The 23,989-nt window shown below is 38.7% G+C and overlaps 1 protein-coding gene across 2 annotated transcripts in view; it reads left to right on the forward strand.

Moving 5' to 3' along the window:
* Positions 1-23,989, forward strand: part of LOC124606968 (zinc finger protein 239-like) — a 97,805-nt gene that overhangs the window by 54,036 nt on the left and 19,780 nt on the right. Inside the window, exon 4 of one of the 2 annotated variants that reach the window (XM_047139106.1) lies at positions 10,102-10,389. In XM_047139106.1, the coding sequence (XP_046995062.1) occupies positions 10,102-10,389 (288 nt within the window). Of the gene's footprint in view, positions 1-10,101; positions 10,390-15,856; positions 18,392-23,989 lie in introns of those variants that run through there. The other variant, XR_006978752.1, reaches the window with a different exon arrangement.

A 23,989-nucleotide genomic window follows, 5' to 3' on the forward strand; every position in this document is an offset into this window, starting at 1 on the left:
TCCCTTTTTAAATTTTCTAACCTACCTGCCCGATTAAGGGATCTGACATTCCACGCTCCGATCCGTAGAACGCCAGTTTTCTTTCTCCTGATAACGACATCCTCTTGAGTAGTCCCCGCCCGGAGATCCGAATGGGGGACTATTTTACCTCCAGAATATTTTACCCAAGAGGACGCCATCATCATTTAATCATACAGTAAAGCTGCATGCCATCGGGAAAAATTACGGCTGTAGTTTCCCCTTGCTTTCAGCCGTTCGCAGTACCAGCACAGCAAGGCCGTTTTGGTTATTGTTACAAGGCCATTGCAACTACTGAAAAGGCTGCTGCCCCTCTTCAGGAACCACACGTTTGTCTGGCCTCTCAACAGATACCCCTCCGTTGTGGTTGCATCTACGGTACGGCTATCTGTATCGCTGAGGCACTGTTATGATCACTTTATTAAAACAACTAATTACTGAAATCATTATGCATCAAGATTTCCAATATATGATTTACTACTCCTTTTGTCTTATTTCCTGCTCATTTAAATACCATTATATCTGTCTCGAAATAATTAAACTTCATTACTAAATCAATTTCAAAATTATCTTCCAACTTTGTCAGACCTTTGTTATTCGTCTATTAGTTCATTCTAACATAGCTAGGTCTGCAGGTAATTATTATTAACATAAACTTTAATTCTTCATTTCGGGACACTCGGATTGCACAACATTTGGAAAGGACCCTGGCTAGGTTAGTTGTGAGGATAATTAAATGATAGGACAGTTCTGGTAAAATTTGTTATTGAACAGTATGGAATAAAAGTAACACTGGTCCACACGAATACAATACTAAAAGTTTCAACCTGTTTGTATCGATGTGGCGGTTGGCGGGCTGCGAGATGGCGAGGCACAGGGCACACATACAATCACAGCTATGGCTCTTGATGTATCGGCACTTTATTTCTTCATAGCGTTGCAATACTTTTACATTTAGTGCCTATGGAATTTTGCCATGCTGTATAGGCATCGGAACGGCATATCCGAGGCTCAATGAAACTACGTCCTCCGGGAGAGCCTCCTCGATCCAGAACGTGTTGCTCAGACCAATGCCCAACTCCGACTACCACTGCTGAGCCCGTTATACCGTGCAGCGCCTGTGTGCATTTTCCCGCGCTCGCCTGCCATCCACCTTTTACCTCTCCCTTACAGACAGGGTATTCACCCAAGGTTTTGCATTCTACATATTCTAATACATTGCCTACGCATGGACCAGACGCACAACTACAATTTTAACATCTTACAACAGTCTCAACAATTGTTACACTTCAATTCTATTGCAATATTGCTTGAAATTTGACATAAACATTAATATTCACATCGAAATTTGTTTACAGTTTTCTTTAACATAATGGCATGAAACAAAAAAGAAATGAAATCAGAACATCGATTACACTAATTTATCGAAAATCAGAAGAAAAAATTATTGTATGTACACTAGTACAGCGTTGTTGTTGTTACAAACCCCTGTTCACTAGTATGGGTATTCTGACATTGGCCTCTCATTATATAAATTCTTTACTGTAGTATCTTGTTAACAATGTCAGCTTACTCCCAAGAGTTAGCAGCTTTCACTCAGTTAATACTAGGCAGAAATCCTATCTGGATTTGGATTGCACTTCCTAAACTCTTGTGCAGAAAGATGTGTAGTATACTGCTGCTACCACAAGAATTCAAAAATCTTAGCAGGCCACGTGCTTTGAAATCAAAACTGAAGAGTCTCGTCATGGGTCACTCTTATTCTGTCGAGCAGTTCCTTGAAAAATTAAGCTAATTCTCATGTCACATTGTTTATTGCGTTTACTTAAACTTATGGTTTGACTTTTTTGGATTCATAAACGTTTTATTTTATCTGTTATTACTTTTATGTTGTAATTTCATGTACTGACACATTCCAGGACATTGGAGATTTGCCACTCAATTTGGTCCTACAGAACTAGACATGTAGATAAATAAATAGGCAGAGCACTGAATATAGACACCCATCTTCTCCTCAGGCGAAAAAGTTCAAAACAGAACCACCCACCAAAAAAAAAAAGGAAAAAAAAGACGAAAAGCTTCTGATTGTGTTTTGGGATGCTCCCACATGTTTACATGACTGATTGTCTGTTATAAGGGATAACGGAAAATTCTTTAGTGCATAGAGACGCTAAAACCCCCAACGTCAAGTTTGTTGTATTAGACACAGCCTAGCACCAATAATCTGGCAATCTGATAGTGCTTGACCACACGTTACGTGCAGCTGAGGAGGCTCTGCGAAATATGAAAGTTCAGCTGGTTCCAAGCCCTCCTTACATCCTCAGTCTTGTGTTTGTTTTATTCATTTTTCCCCTCTACTCAAGAGAGACACCAGGGGTAATCATTACACCGCAAACAGTGAGATGAAGGCAACTGCAAGTCCTGGATTCGAGAAAAGTCTGAAGAATTTTTCAGTGATGAAATAAGAAAACTTGGCACACTTTGAGAAAAATGTGTTAGTCATAATAGTACATATGCTGAAAAAGAAATACATGACTCTGTAGCTTAAGAATTGTACTTTGATATACTTTTTGCCCAGTCTTCCTAATTGTTTTGTTTGTGTTTTACAAGCATGTGTGCTTTACTTTTGAACTTATACTTGTAATGGGGGAAAAGAAAGCCTCCAACTTTGACAGCTTTTCTATGTCTGAGGAGAGTGGTGATGAATATACTAATATTTGAAAGAGAACAAAAATTGTGCTATCTTTGTCATCTGATAACCAGAAAAATGTAAACCCAGTATCAAGCAAGCTCCAGCAGTACAGTCACTATAAAGAATATATAAATTTCAAATTTACGTGGACAGATGAGGCAAGCAAGCCTACATCAAAATGATTGGTGTAATGTGGTGTTGTCAAATGGGTTTATGGTACATAACAAGCTGAAAAGGCATTGGCAACAAAACCATCTATCAACAACCACTAGAGTATTTTCAACATATGTGTACATTCATTCATCTTCTGTCATGATGGAAATAAGAGTTAAACTCTCAGGTGAAGTCCTTCTGGCATCATTCAAAATTTCTGAAATGATTGACAAGAAACAGAAACCCCAACATGTCGGCAAGCTTATTTTACTCGCATGTAAAGAGATTTTTGTCCCTGGGTTGGGACAGGAAGCAGTTGGAATAGATTTCAAAAATACTTCTATGATATAGTTAATCGCTGCATTGTGGGCATGTTAGTTGATATTCAGAGTAACATTAGAGAAAACTTAACATGTAATTTGCACTACAGTTAAATGAAAGCAGTGACATTTCTAAAAACACTTAATTATTATCTTGTGAGGGGGTTTTTTTTTTTTTTTTTTTTTTTTTTTTTTTTTTTTTTTTTTTTTGTGTAAATCAGGAGTTATTGAGCAATTCCTGTTTTGTCGAGAACCGGAAACAATCCCCACTGGAACTGATACACGCTGAAGTGCCAAAAAAACTGATATAGGCATGCATATTCAAATACAGAGATGGGTGAACAGGCAGAATACAGCGCTGTAGACAGCAATACCTATATAAGACAAGAAGTGTCTGGCGCAGTCTGCTGCTACAATGGCAGATTATCAAAATTTAAATGATTTTGAATGTTATGGTATAGTCGGCGCACGAGCGATTGGACACAGCATCCCGAGGTAGCGATGAAGTGGGGATTTTCCTGTACGACCATTTCACAAGTGTACTATCAGTATCAGCAATCCAGTAAAACATCAAATCTCCAACATTGCTACGGCCAGTAAAAGACCCTGCAACAACGGGACCGATGATGACTGAAGAGAATTATTCAGTGTGACAGAAGTGCAACGGTTCTGCATATTGCTGCAGATTTCAGTGCTCGGACATCAAAAAGTGTCAGCTTGTGAACCATTCAATGAAACATCATCGAAATGGGCTTTCGGCATTGAAGGCTCACTCGTATCCCTTGATGACTGCACGACACAAAACTTTACACCTCGCCTGGGCACCCCCAACACCGATATTGGACTGTTGATGACTGTAAACATGTTGCCTGGTAGGATGAGTCTCGTTTCAAATAGTATTGAGCAGCTTGACATGTACAGGTATGGAGACAACCTCGTGAATCCATGGACCCTGGATGTCGGCAGGGGACTGTTCAAGTTGGTGGAGGCTCTGTAATGGTGTGGGACGTGTAGTTGGAGTAATAGGGAACCCCTGGTACTTAAAAATATTACTCTGACAGAAGAGACTTATGTAAGCATCCTATGTGATCACCTGCATCCACTCATGCCCGTTGTGTATTGCAACAGATTTGGACAATTCCAGCAGGACAATGCGACACCCCTCATGTTTAGAATTCCTATAGAGTGGCTCCAGGAACACTCTGCAGAGTTAAACACTTCTGCTGGCCACCCGACTCCCCAGACGTGAACATTATTGAGCATATCTGGAATGCTTTGCAATGTGCTGTTCAGAGGAGATCTCCACCCCCTCATGCTCATGCAGATTTATGGACAGCCCTGCAGGATTCATGGTGTCAATTCCCTACAGCAGTACTTCAGACATTAGTAGAATCCAAGCCACATCATGTTGCGGCACTTCTGCGTGCTCGTGGGGTCCCTACACAATATTAGGCAGGTGTAAGTTTCTTTGGCTCTTCAGTGTAAATGCTGCTGTTCAGAGTTTCTTTCAAGATAATGGACTCAAGGTTGATGGATTGCTTTGCTATGTGTACTGATGGCATAGTTACAATGAGAGAAAATACAAAGGTGCTTCTAACTTCTGCGCAGAATAAAAACCCATCAGTAATAACTACTCATTGCTTTTTACATACTATCTCTGATGTTGAAGACTACCGACAGAAATGGTTTAGGTGATGCCATTCAAATGGTTGATTCAGTTACCAATAATGTAGAAACTCGTCCTTGAAAATCGTGACTGTTTGAGAAACTTTGTCAAGAAATGGATGCGGATCGTAGTGTTATTCCACAGCAAAATCCATTGGCTTTCCAAAGGGAAGATACTTACCAGAGTTTTAAAAGACAAACACTTGCATTTTGTGAAACTAATGATGATAAGTTTGGTTAATGTGAATCTCCTAAAACCTCATTTACCGAGCGAGGTGGCGCAGTGGTTAGCACACTGGACTAGCATTCGGAAGGACGACGGTTCAATCCCGCGTCTGGCCATCCTGATTTAGGTTTTCCGTGATTTCCCTAAATCGCTCCAGGCAAATGCAGGGATGGTTTCTTTGAAAGGGCACGGCCGACTTCCTTCCCTAATCTGATGAGACCGATGGCCTCGCTGTTTGGTCTCTTCCCCCAAACAACCCCAAAAACCTCATTTGCTGTTCTGAGATGGGGAACTCTTCCAGTATTTTCAACAAACTTTATGCTTTGAATTCAAGTATGCTGGGACAGCATGAAACGATCTTATGCTCAAGTGATGAAATCAGCTCATGGGGTTGTTTTTTTTTTCCCTGACATAGGAGAGAATAATCTAACAGCTTCTCCAGCTACAGCTATCACATAAAGTGACTTGAATACAGAAGGAAAAAATCAAATAAAGGAACACACTATAGGGCACATACCTAAGTCAAAATATTTACCCTTGATCTTGACTGTTGGCTTAGTTTGGTTGGTTGCATCTGATGAGGAAAACCTATCCAAAGCAGAATTAAACAGCTTCAAAAAAGAGAAATTATAGAAAATACTTTCTGTTTTTTGGATCTCAATAAAAATGAATATCTGGGTGTCGTGAATAAAGCTATATGTTATTTATTGCCCTTTGTAGTGTCTTCCATGTGAGAGTCTGGATTCTCTCTGTTGAAGACTATAAAATGTGACTATAGGTCTCAGCTCCTGGACATGGACAGTGAGGGGTGTGTGTGTGTGTGTGTGTGTGTGTGTGTGTGTGTGTGTGTGTGTGTGTCAATAGTTCCTCCATGCATAGATCTACTTTGCAAAAATCACCAGGGACAAGTATCTCACTAGTTTTAAATTTTGTCTTTTTACATTTCTGATGTTATTGTTTATTTTATATGTTCCTGCTTAAGAGCCATAATTCTATGTTCTTATGTTTCTATGCAAGTGTCTTACATGATTAGCTTTGTGAGATTAGTATATCATAGTTTGCACATAAAAAAATGTGTTCTTTGTACTTTGTGCGGTTTTTTCATGTTCTTGTTTAAGAGTAATAAGCTTGTTTTATTTCATGCTTTATGCTTGTTTCTGTTAAAGAGCCTTGCATAATAAAGTTCTAAAATTTATATGTCATAGTCATTCCATAATTTTTAAAAATGTATTGAGTGTACTGTATGTGTTTCCTTTTTTGCAACTAGGGAAAAAATCACATGTAGGGATGTAGCAAAAGTTTGGAACATATTTCCATGTGCCTGAAAGGAAAAGGGTTAGTCAGCAATGTTGGCAATTGGCATTCAGAGAAAAGATTAACTGTTACCTGCAACAAGACACGATACACACAATTTCTGACATGTAATTCTTCTAAAAATAATCTGATTTCCCAAGATGGGCAAACAGAAATTTTATGACTGAGGATACATGGAAAGTTGTCTTGAATCACATTCAAGATCTCGTGCAGAAACTGAATGCTGCTTCTTTCACTATAAGAAACACTCGGAAATGGGCAGTCAGACAACAGATTTGTAGTGTCGGTTTGTGAACTTCTTGTAGGCTATTGATGAAATTTCAGATTGAAGCCAGATCATGCTGACTTCTTGCCACAGTATTTCTGCTGGCAACCATCCCGCCATCTTCAGGTGAGTGGCAGACACTTGCCTGAAGATGGCTGGATGGTTGCCAGCCGAAATATTGTGGCAAGAAATCGGCATGATCCGGCTGCAATCCCAAAACCTCATCAAAAATTCAGTACACCGGGAAAATTTAAAGAATCACTTCTTGTAGGCTATTGTTCAGGTGCCTTGGAATCCCAACTCTGCCATCTTATGTATAGATTTCATCATGGAATTTATCATCTTCAGTATTGACTCGTAAGAAGAAAATGCAAAACATTTAGTGAACACTTGATGGAAAAACGATATGCACTTAGATAATGCTTTGCTATGGCAGTACAGAAAGGTGTGCAGCTGTACAGTAGATTTCATTTTCAATAGGCTTCCAGTACAATTGAAAAAAAAAAGTGATCAACTCAAAGTACTCAAGTTGAAAGGTTTTCTTGCAGGACACAGGAACTCCTTGCGGTAGTTGAGAAGTTTTATCTGCAATGTGTTGTTTATTTGTATATTGTCTCAATATTTTTCTTATTTTGTAAATTCATTTGTGTACTTCATTTATAAATTTTCTGATCAGCATTCTGTAAACTATGCAAAGACTTGATCCATTACCAACTAGCTTCCACTTGTGTGGTATCAGGGTGTTTGACAAATAAAAATAACCATATGTATTCAAATACTTGTAAGTGAGCTCCCACACATGCTTTTGCACATAGCCCGAAGGCTGCCATCTTGCAAAATCCCACTTGCAACTTCATGAAACAAAGTTACAGTGGAGCTGTGATTAGCATCCAACCATGTCACACAAGAAAGGAAATGCCATTTGTTTACTATGCAGTACTGTGTTGCAGCGTACACTGAAACTAGAAACAATAATACAGTGTGTTCCACATAAAACTAGTACACCTCACACCCGAGATTCAAGTAACAATGAACTAACTGAAAATGAATAGATAATAGTATGAATGTGAATTTCTGTAGTTACGTTCCATCTAAGATTGTCTATTGTATGAAGATTGTCAGCATACACGTTGCTTTTTAGCAAGCTCATTAAATAAAATACACAGTGTAAAGTAGCCAATGTTTGAGGCAGTGTTGCCACTTCACAGGCAATTCGACTAGAGATGATTAACTGGTACGTGAGGCATACCAGTGTTATGTGGTACACCCTGTTTTATTAGGCAACAAATGACAGTGTCTATTTTATGTGTTTTCCTCCTAAATACATCATAATCGTACATGTATAACTGTATCTCGCAAAATAAACAGTAGTAAATATATGTAAAGAAACAAAATGGAAAAAATACAAGCAAAATCGCATTTTGTAAGGTGCATCATTTTGAGCAACATTACAACTACCACTCCAGAAAGAAGACCCTTTAATAGTAAACATCAAGACAGGAAACCATTAATGATACTGACATAGACTACGGATCTTAATTTGTAACAGAATATCTGCACGTTGGGCGATAGTGAAGCGCACGGAGATGGGAGGCTGGCAGGAGAACGGGAAAGACACAACCAAGGCAGGCAGGCCTAAAGAGCTGAAGACAACAGCAAACGTAAGCTCCTGGAAACCCCAGGTGGGTGGACCGTGGCTTAGCAGGAGCCACGTGGCAGAGGACAAGGAGAAGACACAGGGGCTCGTTCACAAAACGCGTGGCGGCATGTAGGTGGTTTTCCTAACGGTCAGAGCGGAAGCTTCTGGAACAGTCTGGAAACTTCTAGAAGCTTTGGTCGATTGCAAAACTGAGATTGGTCGGTGCTCAGAAACGAACACCTTCCAACAACATGATTGGCCACGCACATTAAAGGGGGGAAGAAAAAAGAACAGGAGCTACAAAAAACCGTAGCGACTTTGAAACACTGGTTCCTGGGGCGTCGACGAGAGAGGTTGGTTCTGGCGAGGTGTGCGACCTTGTTACTGGGACAGAGTACTTGTAGCGAGAGCCTCAGGATCATTTGGTGTTCCATGGCAGCCGTGGAGGTGCCTACGAAGCTTTTGGCGAGGTAGAATTTATATCTCGCTGAGGCGAGAACCTTTGCAGCGATAAGCATTAGATCACTGTAGTGGTCGTACATTCGCAACGGCGGTTAGGGAAGTAAAGTAAATTGCTGATCACGTGTCGTTTTCATTCTATGCTGAGGCTTCACGTTGTTAGTCGCGAGTGTAGTTCTAAATATAATTGCAATTGCCATAGCTGATGTCAGTATTCCGCACTTGAATTAACGACTGCGAATATATCACAGGACAGTGCCAGACAGAGCGATTGCCAAATGTGAATAGGCAGAACTAAAATGTTGCTCGTACTGTGTAATCTTGTATAGAGTAAATTGCAGAACAGTAAAGAATTTAACACTACTGAGTGTATCATTTCATAACTAGTACTTTCCTTTTTCATTTTATTATCTCTTTATTTGTGTATTTCATGTTTGCAACCATCTGGTGGAGGCAGTGTTTGCAGGTCAGCACATCTGAACATTCTAGCATATACTGAGGATATGGTTAGAAACCAACCAGACTTGCATACGACTACTTGATGTCACATACAGAGCAAAGGATAAACTTACCCTTCTGGAGAGTGCATAAGTGTCAGGGTGACAAATTAGCATTGTAAAATCCGTTGTGCAAAATTTTTCATTTATACGTTCGGCTCACAGGCTTACCCATCAGCAGAAAAGAGCAAAACAGAAGCGGTAGTTTACAATTTCATCCACATGAGGAAAGTTGGACAGAAAAAGGCCCTGTGTGTACGCATCATGCAAGTTTATCGCAAAGCAGTAAATATCTGATATGTTAATGGAATTCATCATATAAGTTTTATTCCCAGGGATTTGACAGGATGTGGCAATGAAATTACAGCATGGAACTTGGGGTCAAGTAAACTCTTGAACTGTGTCCATGCAGTACTCTTTTCAAGACTTTCTCCCTATGGTATAAACATATGTGGTTAGCTAAGCAGCATGAGCCTAATATGTTAAGTAGTCAAGAAGTAATTACACTAAATTTTTTGTCTCACTTGGCGGTGCACATTCACAGGTAGCTCAGCTGGCAGAACAGTTTTAGAGTCAGCCTTGTGTGGCTATTCTCCACTAAATTTTATCATGGCAAGTTTTACTTCCAATTTGTAATACTTGCCCATAATTGCAGTCTCCTGTGTAATATGTACTGACGTGTGTTGTACTAAGAGGGGGAGAGGGAGGGGTGTGTGTGTGTGTGTGTGTGTGTGTGTGTGTGTGTGTGTGTGTGTGTGTGTGTGTGTGTGTCTCTCTCTCTCTCTCTCTCTCTCTCTCTCTCTCTCTCATATCTCACTGATACTTAAGTTTGCATATTAACTTCTTTCCATAGGCATTTGCAGAATCATCAAAGTTGGCACAACATTCACGTACTCACACAGGAGAACGTCCATATTCCTGCTCAGAATGTGGCAAGACCTACTCTCATTCTTCACATCTTGCTGCCCACCGCCGCACACATGGTGGTGTGGAGGATGAAAGGGCATTTGCTTGCCCTTGCTGCCCTCGAGCTTTTGCTGCAGCTACAAAATTGGCTGAGCATGCCAGATCACACCTTCAGCAGCAGCAGCAGCAGCAGCAGCAGCATGGCCACAGTACAACTACATTGTCATCTTGCAAGGTGTTTAATTATTTTGGTTCAGTTTGCTGGCGATCACTATTTTTTTGGATTAAGCTATATATCTTTGAAAGGTTTTATATCTTAGTAAATTCCTGTGTAGAAAAAACTGTCTGTAGCCAACAGTGGCTGCTGTGTAAGAGCACATAAACACCCAAACATTTGACACTTTGGGATCTATTGGTTACTTTTCATTGACTGCTGTTAAACGTAATGCAGATGCAGTAACCTGGAATATACGGCTCTTAAATCTTCTGCACTACAACTCTAAACTCCTTGAAATAGGGGTGAACCAAAATCGCGTATCTGTTACAAATATCACAATAACAACTTTACAGACTCTAACTACAATTTCAGTCACAACTAGGAGTCGCAAGTAGCGTTTAACAGTAAATGCAGTGTGCCGTCTGTTGGCCAAATTTTGTTCTTCTTTCTGTGAACCTTGCGTCATGCTACGGAGTCTAGCTGGGATTTCAGTGACAAATAGTAAGAAGGGCATTTAACATTCAACACCATGTGCCATCTGATGGCTTAAGTTCGTACTACTGTATTTCTTTCCAACATGCTATCGAGTCTTAACTGTGATTTCTGTGACAAGTCACAAGTAGCAACTAAAAAGTGCAGTTAATATTAGATGCCATATGGCATCTGTTGACCTACATTCGTATTTCGTTCTAAGAACCTTGTGTCTCATGATATGGATGTATTACGTACTTATGCTCGAAGAAATTAACCAAGATGCTAATTTGCTCTGGGACAAATTTTATACTCGGTTGAGAATTGGTGCAACCAATGAGTGTGAAAGCCAAATAAAGGTTGTGCTAATAAGTAGACCTATAGTGTAGCCTGAAATTTTCTTGACATGTTTAAACATATTTTTCATAATAAAAGCTAAAACTGTAGGGTAATTTCAGAAAACAGGTAATGGATAAGGCTCTGATGAGTATATTGATGCATATTACACACATATGTCGAACATAAACTACTAAAAATGCAATCTGGTGTCTATTATGTAAATTTATCAAATGTTTTAACAACTGTATTCACAAGGCGGATATTTTTTTCAGACAGTACAATATGTAGTTAAACATTTGTCTGTATTTTTCAAATATTGCATAAATACTTGATCTAGTGCCAACTTTTAACTGCAAGATCAGTATTTTCCACTGTTTTCTCTTGCACATTATCAACCTTAAAACACGCAGTCTTCCAACCTAACATAGACCATGGCTGGTCAGTCTGTTATCACAACCACAATTTCAAGGTGGGAGAGATGGACAGATCAATATCACACACTAGCAAGTCATTATCACAGCAGAAAATTCTGTGGTAAAGGGTGACTTAAATAAGGTGTACTTCACATTTAATTATTATCCCTTTCAAATCACATAATGACTTCAGTGACCCACTATACCAGTACTGATTTTGCACACTTATGTTATAAATTATGGCTCTCTTAAGCTGTGAGTTCCTCAAGAGTCGTCTTGAATCTTCACAATTCTCTCTTCTAGATGTGGAGAGGTACATAGAGCAGCCAGTAATCAAGATGGGAAATGAGTCTGGAAAATCATGGAATTATTAAACTTTTATACTGCTTTTAATTGCTAACAATATAATTTACATTATAAAACTGCTAATATGTCTGGTAATGAAAGAAGTTGAGTGGGGGGATTTCACACTTTGCATAAACGATATCACTACATTATTTTATGAACTTAGAAACTAACCTTACTTCTGATGAAGAAGTTGTAAGGACGCTGTGGCAACTTCTCCAATTCTTCTGCCAATGGTATTTCAAATTATCGGTATATTGTGCAACAGAAAAATGTGATTCAGGTGCCTGTGAACATAAGAATGTGGTTAGAATCCGTATTCTAAACCTGTTACTCTTATGTTACTGTGTTGTAATTTGCTTCACTGCAAATTTAAACGCAGCCAAAACCTCTCGGACAAACAGAAGCTAAACGATGTCAAACTTAGCTTAAGGAGGGCTATGCGTGAAGCGTTCAGTTAATTCAAAAGTAAAATTCTATGTACCGTCCTGACAGAAAATCCTAGGAAGTTCTGGTCTTATGTTAAATCAGTAAGTGGATCGAAACAGCATATCCAGACACTCTAGGATGATGATGGCATTGAAACAGAGGATGACACGCATAAAGCTGAAATACTAAACACCTTTTTCCAAAGCTGTTTCACAGAGGAAGACCGCACTGCAGTTCCTTCTCTAAATCCTTGCACGAACGAAAAAATGGCTGACATCGAAATAAGTGTCCAAAGAATAGAAAAGCAACCGAAATCACTCAACAGAGGAAAGTCCACTGGACCTGACGGGATACCAATTCGATTCTACACAGAGTATGTGAAAGAAGTTGGCCCCCCCCCCCCCCCTTCTAACAGCCATGTACTGTGTCTCTAAAGGAATGGAAGGTTCCAAATGATTGGAAAAGAGCATGGGTAGTCATTTCTGGAAATCCAGAATGTACTCTGTAGGAATCAACATGGATTCTGGAAACAGCGATCGTGTGAGACCCAACTCGCTTTATTTGTTCATAAGACCCAGAAAATATTAGATACAGGCTCCCAGGTAGATGCCATTTTCCTTGACTTCCAGAAGGCGTTCGTTACAGTTCTGCACTGTCACCTGATAAACAAAGTAAGAGCCTACGGAATATCAGACTAGCTGTGTGGCTGCATTGAAGAGTTTTTAGCAAACAGAACACAGCATGTTGTTCTCAATGGGTAGATGTCTACAGATATTAGAGTAACCTCTGGCGTGCCACAGGGGAGTGTTATGGGACAATTGCTTTTCACAATATATATAAATGGTCTTGAAGATAGTGTCGGAAGTTGCATGCGGCTTTTAGCGGATGATGCTGTAGTATATAGAGAAGTTGCAGCATTAAAAAATTGCAGCGAAATGCAGGAAGATCTGCTGCGGATAGGCACTTGGTGCAGGGAGTGGCAAGTGACCCTTAACATAGACAAATGTAATGTATTGCAAATACATAGAAAAAAGGATCCTTTATTGTATGATTATATGACAGCAGAACAAACGCTGGTAGCAGTTACTTCTGTAAAATGTCTGGGAGTATGCGTACGGAACAATTTGAAGTGGAATGATCATATAAAATTAATTGTTGGTAAGGTGGGTGCCAGGTTGAGATTCATTGGGAGAGTCCTTAGAAAATGTAGTTCATCAACAAAGGAGGTGGCTTACAAAACACTTGTTCAACCTGTACTTGAGTATTGCTCATCAGTGTGGGATCCGTACCAGGTTGCGTTGACAGAGGAGATCCAAAGAAGAGCGGCACGTTTCATCACAGGGTTATTTGGTAAGCATGATAGCGTTACAGAAATGTTTAGCAAACTCAAGTGGCAGACTCTGCAAGAGAGGCGCTCTGCATCGCGGTGTAGCTTGCTGTCCAGGTTTCGAGAGGGTGTGTTTCTGGATGAGGTAACGAATATATTGCTTTCCCCTACTTACACGTCCCAAGGAGGTCACGAATGTAAAATTAGAGAGATTCGAGCGCACATGGAGGCTTCCCGGCAGTCGTTCTTCCCGTGAACCATACGCGACTGGAATAGGAAAGGGAGGTAATGACAGGGGTACATAAAGTGCCCTCCGCCACACACCGTTGGGTGGCTTGCAGAGTATAAATGTAGATGTAGTAATTTGTGTTAAGATTCTCAACACCACTCTATCAGTATTTTCACACTTGTTCCATTAATACAAAATTAAAGTCAAAGGAAGAACATAAGTAAAACATACTTACTATTGACTTTTTTTTAATATGAAATTTTGTCTTTGGGCAAGCGTATCATTCGTATATCATGTAATAGCTGTGGAAGAATCGATGGAAATACCATTTCATGTAACTTTTTGTCAGTTGGGTTATTGAAACGTTAACATTAGGTCCTGACAGGTAATCGCCTATACAGGCGAGAATATATTTCTTACTGTATTTGCACGGCGAGCCTCCCGGTTCTCGATGTACATCTTGCGGTTCTCGGCTAACGCTAGCGGTCAGAATTTTCTAAGCCCAGAGTCTGGGATGTTATTCCGGACGCGTGCTATAGTAGTCTTTATAGCAGTACGCGTCTGCGCTTGTCATGTTTGTAAACAGAGAGCGATAAGCAGTTACGTAATCACTGAGGTCAACGCTCACACAGAGTCAATGCCGTGTGGCTGATGCAATAGGTAATGTGTAGTTTTTTGTAAGGATAAGGAGAGGGAAGTTTATTTAGTACGTGGACCTAAAGTCGATAAAGTTGCAGGTCTAGAAAATTTTAACAGCCGGGACGCCATCGCTTATCGGACATTTCAGATCGCAGAGGTCTATTCGGACAAAACTTCATGCTGTAATTTATAGGGAGCCATGTTTTCGCTCAGCTCACTCGTTTACAAAAACTTATCGAGTGTTTATCATATGATAAAAATAGCACTTTCTGCGTATTGTCATTCCCAAAAAACGTCGTTTCGATATCTCGAACCGTTTAGGAGATAACGACGATTTTTACGACCACTTGATTCCCGAAGCGCAGGAAAGGATTCGGACGCGCCGCGAGCGACCCATCCGCGGATATAACAGCCAATATCTCAAGAACGAAAAGACGTACCATTCCGGTCTCAACTTTAAATACAATTTAGATATATTGGTCACATTTCATACGCAATAATGTATGACCTTAAATGAGCTATACGGATAGTCTACACAGTGTGATTTTACCTTTGCAAATTCTTAAAAATTTCGTGCAGCCATGTTTTCACAGTTTCGTGCAGCACAGTAACTATGACGAATAACGAAAATAAATTCAGACCTTTATCGGGCAAAGATGTCAAGCTATAAGATGCGGAAGAATCAATTTTTTTCACCGAACAGTTTTCTCGAAATCGGATGATAGTATTCCATAGCTAGTGTCGCGTCCGTTCTAGAACTATACATGCGGTTGTGTTCAAGCTGTCGCGCTCTGTCGGTGGCTTCTGTCGCTCACTTAGGGCACGGCCTTGGTAGAAATCGGAGGGAGAAAAGTTGCGAATTCGTTAACTGCGATCCTGAATTGTGACAAATCGCAGTACCGAAAACTAACATTCACAGAAATCACCGATATCGGAAAATCGCATTTTAGCCTATCCGTACCGTGAAATTCGGCGTCAGGGGCGCGAGCACACCTTCTGTTGTGCGCGTGTTAAGCAGCTTCTGCGCATGCGCGACTGGCCCGACGCAATTGCCTTATGGGTCAAATACATGCGAATCAGATGAACAGTGTGCACGGTTTGTTCTATGCGTTACATCTCAACTAGAAGTTTACGTCAATGCCACTAGATACGCCCACATATTTCCATTCGCTTGGCAATTCCATTAGGTGCTAGCACACCTGTCAGATGTGCCAATTCACTCGGTGTATAGTAAATTAAATCGGACGTCAGTATAGGTTGTAGTTATACTGACAAAAAACTTATTACGTGAGTTTCTGAATGAGTTATATATATATTAAGTTTTGGATTGTATCTTATATTTATCCTTTTTATTCCTAACAGAAGAGTAGATCAATTTAGTTGGTTTCATTTACCTGTAGTCAGGTGACCATGTTGATAGACATTAAGGTGTACTACCTGAATTTAATCAGTTCCATAAAAGACAGTGTGTGTTTGAAGTTGATTTGGTGCTGTGTGGGTGACAGTATGGACACGAAACAGTGAATCGGATTTTGTGTGCAGGGTCAAGATGAACTCTGTTGAATCTATTTTAAGAGCTAACCGAAAACTAAATTACCAGGATAAGTTAGCTGCAAAGGAACTAGGGCCCCCTAGACCAGATCTCTTGATTGAGAATGTGACAAAATCAGTTAAGCGTGACTACAAGCGAACATTTAACAAAGAATTGTATGATAAGCATAAGTGGCTGTGTGGGTGCAACTTAAGACAAGCACTGTATTGTTTCCCATGTCTGATTTTCAGCCCAGAAGTCAATTCGTGGACCAATAAAGGTGTTAGAGATCTTGTACATTTGTCTGAAAAAATAAAAAAGCATGAAAAATCCCATGTACACAAAAATGCAAACATTGAACTCTCAGTTCTTGGTAAAGTGAACATCAGTACTCAGCTTGACAGTGTATACAGAGAGTCTGTCAGGAAACATAATGAGCAAGTGGACAGGAATAGACATATCCTCTCCAGGTTAATAGACTGCATAAAATTTTGTGGGGCATTTGAGTTAGCTTTACGTGGTCATGATGAAAGGGAAGATCCAGAAAACCCAGGAGTCTTCCATGGGCTTGTAAATTTAGTAAGTGCTATTGATGGCTCAATGAAGGAGCACTTAGAAACAGCAACTGTATTTAAAGGTACATCCAGAACAGTTCAAAATGAGCTTCTGGATTGTATGCTAAGTGTATGCAGAGAAATTATAACTCAAGAAATTTTAAATGCGCATTATTTGGCTATAATGGCAGACGAAACAACAGATGTGTCCACCATGCAACAGTTGGTGATTGTGTATAGATACGAACTTAATGGCTCTGTTGTGGAGAGGTTTTGGGGCTTCTTTAACCCTGACACACAGGATGCTGAGACGCTATTTAAGGTGATAAAGTCTGAATTGCAAAAGCATGCAGATGGAAAGAAGGAAAAAGTGATCGCACAATGCTATGATGGTGCTGCTGTTATGAGTGGAGGCATCAATGGTGTTCAGGCAAGAATTAAGCAGATGTATCCAAGGGCTTATTACATTCACTGCTACGCTCATCAACTTAATCCGGTTTTGCAAAAAGCTGCATCTATAAACAAATCTGCTAGAATATTTTTTTCTAATCTCTCAGGCTTTCCAGCTTTTTTCTCCCGGTCGTCACACGGAACATGTGTGCTAGACAGAGTTGTGCAAACTAGTCTACCACGGATAGCAGCTACAAGATTGGTGTTTAACATTCAGACAGTCAACACAATTAGAGAGAACAAGGAAAGTATGATAGAGTGTTTAGGAGAAATTACCCTCTCTGATCGTGTAGATGACAAAACCAGACGAGAAAGTTATGGCCTCCTCTCCAATTTGAAAAATCCTGAGTTCTTGTTTTGGCTAGAATTTTTTCATAGGATCATGCCACATGCAGATATACTCTTCAGGAAACTACAACAACAGAATGTTGAAGCGATAACTGCTAGACAATACTTATTGGAGTTTGAAGATGTAATTACAAGAATAAGAAATACTGCCATTGAAGAAATTTCATTTGCCACTGAAGAAATTTCGTCATCGTGTGAAGAACAAATTCAGAAGAAAAGAAAATCAGAAACCAAAGTAGAAGATGCGAAGGAAGTTTGTGATGCCATAATAAGTCATATGAATGAAAGATTTTCATTCACTGATCACCTTGTGGCATCAAAATTGTTAGATGTGAGCTCATTTTCTCTGTTTTCGACAAATTTTCCTGAGAGAGAACTTGATATTACTGTTGAAATGTACCCATGGTTATCGAAGGTGCAGCTGAGAACAGAGCTAGAAGTACTCTATAGTAGAAAAGACTTCCAACGCGCAGGTGGTGCTGTTGCAATTCTACAGCTTCTATTAGACAACAAATTGGATCTAGACACTTTTCCGCAGTTATGTGAACTAATGAGGATAATTATAACTACTCCTCTTACAACAGTTGAACCTGAACGTTGTTTCTCAACAATGAAAAGGATAAAAACCTTTCTTCGAAACACAGTGACAGAGAACAGGCTTTCGGCATTGGCAATGCTCGCAATTGAGAAAAAGTTTGTTAATCATACTAAAGACTTCAATCATAGAGTGATTGAGACATTTGCTCGATTAGAAAACAGACGCATGGATTTTCTTTATAAATAGGCAATGTCAGTCATGCTGCAGTGTAGTTTTCTCTGTTTAATATATACCTACAGTACAGTGTAATGTGTATTAATATTAACTTTTGTGTGGACTATACGGAAGAATAGGACATTTCGTAAGAAGAGGTTATGCCTGTTCCCTGATTCAGAAACTGAGATTTGGTGAGTGATAAAACTTAAGCAATAGTAATATTTAGCTGACGAGATGGAGAGTAGTGAAAACTTAATGATTAATGGAAAATCTCACATAAAGGTGTGAAACAAATACTAAGAAAGAGATAGAGGGGCTGGCCAGTACTTACCTCAGCTCAGTACAGCCGATAGATACACAGAACAGAACAGAAAATTTACGTATCCTTGCTTTCGGAACTTTGTTCCTTCGTCAGTGAGGAGAGAGGGGAAAAAAGGGGAAGAAGGGAAAGTGGATTCAGTTACTCACAACCCAGATTATGAAGCAACAGGGGAAAGGTTTACCTCCCTGTTTACCTTTCCCCTGTTGCTTCATAACTTGGATTGTGAGTAACTGAATCCACTTTACCTTCTTCCCCTTTTTTCCCCTCTCTCCTCGCTGACGAGGGAACAAAGTTCCGAAAGCTAGGATACGTAAATTTTCTGTTCTGTTTTGTGTATCTATCGGCTGTACTGAGCTGAGGTAAGTACTGGCCAGCCCCTCTATCTTTGTTAGTAGTGAAAACTTTACATTATTTTGCTCTTGTCCGAAACCCTACTAAATTATGTACAAAACAATAAAATTTCACAAAAACAAGTCTTTCTTTCATCAGATTATTATTATTATTATTATTATTATTATTATTACTGGCCGTCGCTGCAGTTGTAAAAAATTTTTCGTAATCACAACTGTTATGCAGCAGACGCTATTTCATGCATTGGGTTACATGTTGAAGAATTTAACACTCGAGCGCTTAAACTCACGCCAAACTGTAGTCAGTTGAAGAGGAAATGTTCAAGGAGGAGCATGTAAAAACAGATAAATGAAAAGGTCTTTGCAAGATTTGTAGATGTCTACATTATACAGTATCCGTATTGCACACTTTCATTGAATGAATACTTTCTTTAGTTTAGCTATGTTGCCCCAGGATAATGCCATGAGACATCAGATAGTGAAAATATTAGATGAGTTAACTCCATTGTCTTCAACCAAACATACAGCAGATGCTCTCAAGTGTGATACCAAACAGAGCTTCTTAATTAGTTTAGCTCCCAATTTACTCAGTTTTATCTGACTGGACCCAAGGTATTATATACATAGTCCAAAATTTCGTAGTAAAGGTCTTCATGATTGCGACTTTAAGACACAAACTGTCTAAGAAGAAAATCACTTTAAAGTTTCTGCATTGAATAATGTGTTTCCTTATTAAGTACAGTCTGGTAATAAAGAACAAACTTGTTTTAAATTGTTCTTTGCTGTGTTACGACAAATGCTGTGTGCCCACTATCAACCAGAAGGTCAGTGTGTAGACAGCTGCTAATCTTTATGTAAGATTTCTTCAACAGAAGTAACAGCTATTTGTATTCTGTTTTTGAGCTCATTAACATCACAAGTTGAAGGGGAAGTGAGAATGTTCCTTCATGTATCTCCATATGAAAAAGTCACATGGGATCATGCCTTGCCATCTCGAAAGCCAAGAATGTAGACTGATGTTGTGGGTTCCTGTGCACCCTATCCTGCATGGAGACAATGTAACATTCAGCTGTCATCAACCTGACTGTTGGTTTGTACACAACGATTTACTAAGCATGTTGCTATTGGAGATGATCCGCCTTTGCCTTCACATGGCTATTGATCTTACTTGCCTACCCAGTTACAGTTCCCCACCTACAGCTTAATGTGGACTCCAAACCTCAGTGCAAACTGGCACTTAAGACATTACCAAATTGAAGCAGTTTTCACAATGATTTCTCAATGTGGCAGTGTATTATTGAAAAATTAGTGTACTTTCTTGTTAGTGTGGTGAGGCTCCATCCTGTTGGGGCGTGAAATCAGTAGTCCTCTTGAAGTTGTGGAAAAAGTGACATCTCCTGGATATCAAGACAGTTCAAGCCAGTCACTGTGTTATCATCAAATGTCAATCCATGTGAAGTGATAGATTAAAAATTAAGTTGGCTTCTTGACCATTTTTAAATATTTTGCTTTTCTTATGTGTGATTGCTCTATAACTGTGAAGTTCAGTACTTTTTTAAATTTTACCGTACACCATTTTTACTTGCAAGTGCACAACAGTTTTTCAATTTTGAGACATTAGTGTTAATTTTAATATCTCTGCACTGAGCTAAGTCACAGCATTGCAGTTGACATGATTGTTTTTAGGAAAATCTCCTCTACAACAGTGTTTATTACTCAAAATACCCTAAATTCAAAAATAACCCGTCAAAATGACCTCCAAAAGTTTTGGTATTGAAAACTTGGAAACTGCCCTTTTTAGACCCAAAAATAACAACGAAGGAGTGATCAATCAGAGTGTATTTTTTTCCCTCTGGTTAGATATCGTAAACTAATAGACTTATACAGAGCATGAAAATTGACGAATGTTTCCTTAATTTTTTATAAATTTTTGAAATTTGAAAATCTTTGTTTGTGAAGTTTGGGGCCTATTATCTCTGATGGGACTCACTATAAAAATTTGATTTTGCACATTTTCTATGTCTATATGATGGCAAAGCTGTATTTTTCAATTACCATACTTTCGAGATGCGGTGTTTCCTAATCCTAGGAGTGACTGTTAAGAACACTTATTTCTTCAAAGAGCTTTAGTGATATAGAATAAGGCCTCCCAGTTGCTGTGGTAAGTTCAAGCTTTCTTAATGGTTTTCATTGGTACCCAACTTCGTTACTAGTACATTTTTGAATGATGATCATGGGTTGGCAGGGTGGTAAAAATGAACAAAAACACCGTTTTCCAAATATATTCTTTCAATCTGTGCAAACCACCATTGTCTATCATACACACATGCCACTGTGTCATTCAGTGTTAGACTGAGATTAATTTTGCCGACACTGTGGTCCTCTTAAATTTCAGTTTCTGATGTTTCTTTGCATTGAACTAAGTTTTCAGCAATGCCAAGGAATTTGTAGAATTGCTTTGTTTCTTTTATTGATATACAGATTTCAAATCTGGTTTGAAGTGTTGTTCTGATATGAAGAACTACCTCTTCTTTCTTGATGGGAAAATATGTGATGCCTTTAGTATTATCTTTGGAAAACACATATATATGTCCTCCGTTGTAAGAATTTGGTCTGCATTCTTTCTTTGTAAGCTGGCTTTACTCACTTCAGATTTTGTTGTATCTCTTCCTCCATTTCATGCATTTTTACCATTGCAAGAGACAAAAAGTACCATTTGGTCTGCAACCTGGAATCTGCTTTTGTTTGCAAAGATTTGAAAAATTCTTTTTGTTGTTGTATTGACCACCACTTCCATGTGAGAAGTATATGAGCTCCTCAACCTTGGGCAAATTTTTTAATGTAATTTGTTACATACTTTTGAAACACATGGACAGCTGAAGTGATGTGCTCCAAGTAGTCACTTAGAATGCAAATTGATGAATTGCAAACTTTGTCTCTCATTTTTGAAGTACTGAACAAATGGATGCACTGTTGGCCTGGTCATTGACCCAGTGGTACCTTTCTATTTCATCTTGAACCACAAATGTAAAGTTTTCTGCAAAATCAGCTAAGACTATGCATTCAGTTTCATAAAGTTGTGCCTTTTTGTCCTTCAAAAACTTGCTTTCGAGTTTAGAAACGTAAGTGGTGAGTGTTGAGATTTTCTAAGTTATCAAGTAAAGATTCAAATTAATCTTCCTGAGATTTAACGACTGTTATCATTTCAGCCCTGTCAGTTGTGATCCACTGTTCGAAGGTAACTCCTCATAGTTGTTATAGAATTCAAAAGCAGCTTCTTTACCATGGCATTTATCATACAAACTCATCATGAAGTCACAGTTGTTAGTGTCACAGACCATTAAATCTAGTAACTTTTTGTAGCTAACATCATTGAGTTTTGCTCCTGGAGTCATCAGTTTACATTTTGAGAATATAAGCAAACACGTACAGTGTATGTTCCTGAAGATCCAGTCAAAATAAACCACATAGGGTGAAGGTCACAAAATTTTGACCTTATAATTTTGCATTCAGGATCAGCATTTTTGAAAGCTACATAAAGTTCATTTAAATTTTAGAGCAGTAGTCGTTATCGCATTGTTACTTTGTTTATAACAACTCTTGCTATCTTTGCTGCCTGAGCACATTGGTCCATTTTCATCTTCAAAAAAACTGCTGGATCTTTTCAGTTGTTTCTTCACTTAACATCTACTCCTATCTTCTTTCCTAAAACTGGTAGATTGCCTTGCTCTTTCATTAATTTTCGGGTTAATCGAACCAAATGATCAACAACGTTGAACTTGTGAACCATTTTTTTCTCTTGACCATGAATCAGGGAGCAAACTTAAAATTTTAACTTTTTCCTCTTTAGGTGTCACTGAACGCTTGCTTTTCAATTTCTGAATTAAGCTCAAATATTCAGTGTTGGGTCATCCTGGAGGTAGGTTTTCTTCTTTTTTAGAAATACTGTTGGTATCTGCATTATTATAGCATGATTCTTACTGTTTGTCTTTTCTAATTTTGTCTGAAATTTATTGCACCTTGCTTTTCTGTTTCTGCTACTCAGTTTTTTTATTTGCAAAGTAGGAGATAACTGTAAATTAGAACAATCCAAATCCAAATTGCTACTAGCTTCGTAATTAGGAATATAAATGTCATTGACAAGGTTATACGATTCTGATCCTGGATTCATGATAAGTACTTTTAAGTCAAAATTTGAGCACAGAGAATTTCCAGGAATCACATTAACTTTCTCTTGGGAAGCTGTTTTACTTGCACTGCACAAGAACAGATGTTCAAGTTTTATTTCCCTCAAAGCTTTAATAACTGCTCTTTTACAAAAAATGTGATTGCGTTTCAGAATATATTTTTTTCTCATGATACCCACAAAAATTTTAATACAGAAGAACCAACTCGTAATTTAAACAAATTTTATCTCTCTTCATGAAAGTAATTAACATTTTTTAAGTTTTTTTTGAAACTGAACCCATAAACTGTTTCGTGGCACACTCACTTACTGTTGTACAATAGAGCTCTGTTCGGCCATTTCATTGCATTCCAGTTAGTCATTCAATTTTATTTAATATTAAGTTTTAAAATTATGTTAATTAATTTAAAAATTACACTCACGAGAGAAGCATTTAAAATATTCTACACTCTCAACTAAGTGCATGCATCCACTCTAACAGAGGTTTCTGAACAGACTGACAACACCACTACACTCAGCAAATGTAGTGGGTGTACACAGTTTATGTAGACACTTGCCACTGACTACTGGGCTCCTGCGTAGACTTGTAAACCTGTTGACTGAACTCTTGTAAACACTTTTCTTGAGGACTAAACTCGTGCACAAAACTGTAGCCTTCTCAACAACAGACAAATTTCACAAGTTTATTATTTTACTTTTATCATTTTCATAATTTGAGAATAAACCTAAATGTAAATGGGCAAATTTTTTAACATAGAACTGAAACAAAAACTCTTATTGTTCAGTATTTTATTATTATAATAAATAATACTAATTGCATACAGGGTGATAGTGTCAGCTAAATATAAGTTCCAACTAAATTTTATTACAATGAAGCAATAAGCCAGTTACATAGGCAACAACCATAAGATCAACTGTAGTGTAATGTCAA

The sequence above is a fragment of the Schistocerca americana genome, chromosome 3 (genome assembly GCF_021461395.2).
Source record: "Schistocerca americana isolate TAMUIC-IGC-003095 chromosome 3, iqSchAmer2.1, whole genome shotgun sequence".
Classification (NCBI taxonomy): domain Eukaryota; kingdom Metazoa; phylum Arthropoda; class Insecta; order Orthoptera; family Acrididae; genus Schistocerca; species Schistocerca americana.